The sequence below is a fragment of the Arachis hypogaea genome, chromosome 14 (genome assembly GCF_003086295.3).
Source record: "Arachis hypogaea cultivar Tifrunner chromosome 14, arahy.Tifrunner.gnm2.J5K5, whole genome shotgun sequence".
NCBI classification, from domain to species: Eukaryota; Viridiplantae; Streptophyta; class Magnoliopsida; order Fabales; family Fabaceae; genus Arachis; species Arachis hypogaea.
The window spans coordinates 15,141,095-15,147,084 of NC_092049.1; the positions used below are offsets into that span (position 1 = coordinate 15,141,095).

At 35.1% G+C, this 5,990-nt stretch overlaps 1 protein-coding gene across 1 annotated transcript; it reads right to left on the reverse strand.

The window, feature by feature from the left end:
* Positions 1-356: 356 nt before the first annotated feature.
* On the reverse strand, positions 357-5,129 carry LOC112742287 (uncharacterized). The gene is made up of 6 exons (XM_025791525.1): positions 4,414-5,129; positions 4,296-4,311; positions 4,018-4,186; positions 2,224-2,411; positions 1,792-2,145; positions 357-437 (listed from the first exon to the last, which is right to left on the reverse strand). The coding sequence occupies exons 1-6, from the start codon at positions 5,127-5,129 to the stop codon at positions 357-359; spliced, it is 1,524 nt and encodes a 507-aa protein (XP_025647310.1).
* Positions 5,130-5,990: the final 861 nt, after the last annotated feature.

Here is a 5,990-nt window from a genome sequence, read left to right on the forward strand (position 1 = left end):
TCATGATGGAAGATGAAGTAGATATAGAGAAGGTGAGGAGTGGTCGAAGAAGATGGAAGGTGGAGAAAGGTTTAATCACATTAAATACTTAGTGGAGAGAATGTCATTTAAAGAGAAGAGCATTTAATGAAAACCGTTTTCAAGGAAAGTTTAAAAATTAAAATAAGTAACTGAAAGATCTTTTCCTTGAGACGTGGGAGAGAATAAGGGAAAAGATTTTGATTTGACATGAACTCCCCCCAAAAAGATATGATGTGATAACCTTCCAAAAAAAATATTTAAAAAATAATTTTAATGAAAACAAAAAATGAAAGTGGGCCATAATCATAGAATGGATCAAAGTAGTTGGGTTGGGCTTAAGTTAGAGGGCACCAAGGTTCAGTCTCCCCCTGTTTCATAGCTTGATCATCACCTGCCCAGATTTGTCTCCCTGCTACCTACGAGACAAAAACCAATAGAAACATAAAAATCACAATTTTTCAACACAGTTTAAATCCATTATTCCCAAACTGCTCCTTAAATCACAAACCTATCTTCACATAGAGGTTTAGTGAATATGTCAGCCAGTTGCTCTTTGGAATTTACAAATTGAATATCAATAGTACCTTTTTGCACATGTTCTCTAATAAAATGATATCTAACTTCTATGTGCTTAGTTCTAAAGTGCAGAACAGAATTTTTAGAAATGTTTATTGCACTCATATTATCACAAAATAAAGGTATACTATTGATTTTCAATTTATAATCCTCCAATTGAGTTTTTAACCAAATTTATTGAGAACAACAAGCTGCGGTAGATATGTATTCAGCTTCAGCCGTGGATAGTGCAACAGTGACTTGCTTCTTGCTTGACCACATGTTGAGTGAGCTGCCAAGGAAGCAACACATTCCGGATGTGCTTCTTCTATCCACTCAATCACCCGCATAATCTACATCACAAAAAACCTACTGCACAAAACTCATCAGATTTAGGATACCATAAGCCAAAATCATAAGTTCCCTTAATGTATCTAATGATACATAAGTGAGCCAATCATTCCTCTATACCGTGTTTCATCCACATTTTTCTCACTTTCATCCTTATCAAGTTTAGTGTTTGGATGCATAGGTGTTCCTATAGGTTTGGAATTTTCAAGGCCAAATTTCTTGATTAATTCTTTTGAATATTTTACCTTGGTGAATGAAAATACCACTAGGAGTTTGTTTGATTTGAAGACCAACAAAAAAGGTTAATTCACCCATCAAACTCATTTCAAACTCACTAGTCATAAGTTTTCCAAACTCTTCACACAAGGTTTCATTGGCCGAACCAAACACTATATCATCCACATAAACTTGAACAAGTAAAATATCATCATTAGATGCTTTTATAAATAAAGTTGTATCGGTGGTTCCCCTTTAAAAATGATTTTCCAACAAGAAGGCACTAAGCCTTTCATACCAAGCTCTTTGAGCTTGCCTAAGGCCATAAAGAGCCTTTGATAGTTTAAAAACATGATTTGGAAATTCTTTACTTTCAAAATCGGGGGGTTGAGCCACAAATACTTCTCTATCTATAAAGCCATTAAGGAAAGCACATTTAACATCCATTTGGAACATCTTAAAACTCTTATGGGCAGCATAGGCAAGAAGCAATCTAATTGCTTCTATTCTTGCTACCAGAGCAAATGACTCATCAAAGTCAATCTCTTCTTCTTGATCGTAACCTTGGGCCACTAATCTAGCCTTGTTACGAACAACACTACCATCCTCACCCAATTTATTTTTGAAAATCTACTTTGTACCGGTTACCTTCTTACCATTGGGATTTGGTACAAGTTTCCAAACCTCATTCTTTTCAAATTGAGCAAGCTCCTCTTCCATGGCTTTAACCCATGAGGGGTCTTCAAGGGCTTGCTTTACATTGAGAGGCTCCAATTGGGACAAGAAAGCAACATTGCTTTGTTCGACTTGCTTCTTGCTTGATGATCTAGTGGTCACGCCTTGGGAAGGATCACCAATGATAAAATCATGGGGGTAACCCTTCAAAAACTTCCATTCTTGTGGCCTTTGAGGGATGGTTCTGCCTTGATGAGTTTCAGTTGACTGCTCTGTTCTGGGTTCTCTGGCTTGGTCAAGAGACAAAACAGAAATGTCTCCTTCATTCTAACGAGATGTTTCTGGATAATCAGGTTCAGCAGATGGGACAGACTTGGGATCAACTTGACTTACATCTTTGTTTACCTCAGTATTACAACCTGCATCATCTTCTATCACAGCACTAGGAATAGAGTTAGAATCACAAAAGGATACATGTATGGATTCCTCTATTGTTCTATGTTCCTTGAGGTAAATCTGAAATACTTTGCTAGTGGTGGAGTATCCAACAAACAGTCCTTCATATGACTTTGGATTAAATTTACCAAGATTTTCTTTATTGTTAAGCACAAAATATTTACACCCAAAAACATGGAAATACTTAAGATTAGGTGGGGTCCCTTTCCATAGCTCATATGGAGTTTTCTTCAAGCCTTTTTGAATGATGGTTCTATTCAAAATATAACATGCTGTATTTACAGCTTCAGCCCACAAAAATTTTGGTACATCATTTTCACAAAGCATTGCCCTAGTCATTTCTTGAAGGCTTCTATTCCTTCTTTTAACTACCCCATTTTTTTAGGAGTTCTAGGACATGAGAAGTTATGTGCAATACCAAAATCATCACAGAATTTTTCAAAATCTTGATTTTCAAATTCTTTTCCATGATCACTTCTCAAATGGGATATTTTCAAATCCTTTTCATTTTGAATCTTTTTGCAAAGAGTGAAAAGAGCATGAAATGCATCATTCTTATGAGCTAGGAAGAGAACCCAACCGAATCTAGAGTAGTCATCTACCACCACCAAACCATAATGTTTACCTCCTAAACTTTGAGTCCTTGTTGGACTAAAAAGATCAACATGCAACATTTCTAATGGCCTCTTAGTGGAAATTCTATCTTTTGGTTTAAAAGAAGATTTTACTTGTTTGCCTAGTTGACAAGCATCACAAGTAATATCTTTATCAAATTTAATGTTGGGAATTCCTCTAACCAATTTTTTATTTACAAGCTTAGAAATTTGGTACATGCTTGCATGACCCAATTTCTTATGCCAAAGCCATTTTTCAGATTCAAGAGAAGTGAAACATGTTACTTTTTGATCTTTTAGATCCTCAAGAGTCAATCCATACACATTATTACATCTTTTTGCTTCAAACAATATATCACCGAATTTTTCACAAATAACTAAGCAATCCAATTTCTAAAAATAACCTCATAACCAAGATCACATAATTGGCTAACAGGGGTGTTCGCGGTGCGGTTTGGTTCGGTTTTAAGGGAAAAAGTCATCCGATCCGAACGCTTAATTTATGTGCGGTGCGGTTTGGATTGGATGAACTTTTTTTGAAAATCCGATCCGATTACAAGCGGTTTGGATCGGTTTGGATTTGCGGTTTTTTAAATAAAAAAATTAAATACATATAACATGTCTTAACATCAAATTTTAAATAATCAACAATGACATAACAAGTCTTAACATATCTTAAAAAGCTAACGATAACATAACAATAGGAATAAAATTATAGGTTAGTTAAAATAAATAAATAAATAATATTTTAAACATAAAATATTTATTAAATAATAATAATACATGAATAATAGAAAAATGTATAACAAATTGAACATGTTATAAATATAATTGTAAATATAATAATAAAATAATAATATTATAGCACATTGTGCGGTTTGGATTGGATTGGATCAGTTATGAAAAGTAGATCCGAAATCCGATCCAATCCAGCGGTTTGCAAAAAATAGAATCCAATTAAATCCGAATTAGTGCGGTTTTAATCGGTTTTCGGTTTAGATTAGATTGGATGAGTGGTTTAATTTGGATCGGTTTGGATTTGAACACCCCTATTGGCTAATGCTTAGTAAGTTGTGTTTCAAACCATCAACAAGTAAAACATCATTTATGAAAGAAGAAAAGCTCTTACCCACTTTATCTATGGCCACTATTTTTCCTTTTCCATTATCACCGACAGTGACAAACCCTCCATCATACTCATCAAGCTTGATGAAGAATGTTGCCTTTCCGGTAATATGCCTAGAGCACCCACTATCCATATACCACATGTTGTCTTTTCTCTTGGATGCTAGGCAAACCTACAAAATAAGCTCAAGTGACCTTAGGTATCCAAATTTTTTTGGATCCTTTGATGTCAAACCATCTTCTTTGTCCCAAGCCATTATAATCACACACAATTTTATAAACCTTGTTTCCAATCATTCTTTCACCAAAAAAACACTAAATAGGAAAATGACCATTCCGATTGCAAAATCTATAAAATCTTTGAGTTGCTATTTTTCTAAAGCTTATTGGGTTTTGAAACCTTATGTTATTAGAAGATGATGCCATGTTGGTACAAGAAAGTTTTTCAACAAATTTTGCAGTTTTACGAAAACCCAAACCAGCTTTATCATAAAGAGGTTTTTGACTAGCCAAGAGTTGGTTTAAATTTTCTGAACTTTGAGCAAAGTTGGCTAAGTCTTCTTTAAGTCTTTTTATCTCTTTATGCAGCCACTCATTTTCTTCAAAATAGTTCACATTTGCAGTCACAGAATGATGGTGTTCACAGCTCTTAAGTTCAGCTTTTAACTGCTTGTTTTCCTCAACAAGATCAACAACAGTTTCTGCCTCCCTTAATTTATCTTTGAGAAAACCATTTTCAGCTTTTAATATAGCAATTTGAGACTCAAGATCTTGGTTTTCACTTAGGAAACATTTGATTTTTTCAGAGAGATGATCAATCATGAGATGAATGTCTTCAGTGTCAGGGTTATGAAATACTACCTGCTCTACGTGATCGGCCATGAAGCAGGTTTGAGACTTGGTTTCAGATTCTTCATCTTCATCAGAGTCATTTTCCAAGTCTTCCCAATAATCCATGAGACCTTTCATCTTTCCCTTTTTCGACTTGTCCTCCTTCTTCAGTTTAGGACAATTAGATTTGAAGTGTCCAGCCTCTTTACAGTTGTAGCAGATTACTTTGTTGAGATCCTTCTTCCTTAAGCTGCTTCCTCTGTTTTTCTCCTTCAGCTTCACCATTTTTCTGAATTTCTTAGCAAATAAAACAAAATTATTTTCAGATGAGTTATCACTGGATTCATCATCCAGAGTTTCAAAAACAGATTTGAGAGCAATTCCTTTCTTTTTTGTATCTTTTTTCAAATAATTGTTTTCAAAAGCAAGCAAATTTCCTCTCAAATCATCATATGTAATATTATCAATATTGCTACTTCAGCTATCACTATTGCTTTTGTTTCCCACTTTTTCGTGAGACATCCCAAAATTTTCCTCACAAGCATAGATTCAGGATATGTGACTCCCATAGCATACAAGCCAGTAACGATGACATTGAATCTTTCGAATAAATCATCTATTGTTTCTCCTTCCTTCATTTAGAACATTTCATACTCTCTGTTTAGAATGTCTATTTTGGTCTTCTTCACAAGGGTTGTGCCTTCATGAGTGATTTGTAGTTTGTCCCAGATTTCCTTTGCTGTTGTGCATCTTGATACCTGTCGGTATTCCTCGAAGCTGACCGCACAGTTGAGCAAGTTGACAACTTTGGCATTGAGCTCTACTTTCTTTCTATCTTCCTCATTCCATTCGGCTTCGCCTTTGAGTGAAACCACACCCTCTGCACTTGTAATTGTTGAAAACTGTGGTCCTTCCAGGATTATCTTCCAGAGTCTGTAGTCTACGGACTGAACAAATATCTTCATCCTCACTTTCTAGTAATTGTAGTTCTTTCCATTGAAGAATGGTGGTCTGTTGCTTGACTACCCTTCTGTCAGAGTGTAGGCAACCAAATTTGAGCCACTGTTATCCGCCATCAGGATCTTTTATCCAAGCTGTAAAGCTTGATCTCTTTGAGACCAAGCTTTGATATCAATTGATAGTAAT

What these genes read in the sequence shown, in the direction of transcription:
- LOC112742287 (XM_025791525.1), bottom strand. Translation starts at nt 5,129, where the DNA reads ATGGTGAAGCTGAAGGAGAAAAACAGAGGAAGCAGCTTAAGGAAGAAG. An exon ending in ATGCAGGTTGTAATACTGAG is followed by an intron (nt 2,146 to 2,223) that starts GTAAACAAAGAT and finishes ACATCTCGTTAG; the next exon opens with AATGAAGGAGACATTTCTGT. An exon ending in CAAATCCCAATGGTAAGAAG is followed by an intron (nt 438 to 1,791) that starts GTAACCGGTACA and finishes TTTGTCTCGTAG; the next exon opens with GTAGCAGGGAGACAAATCTG.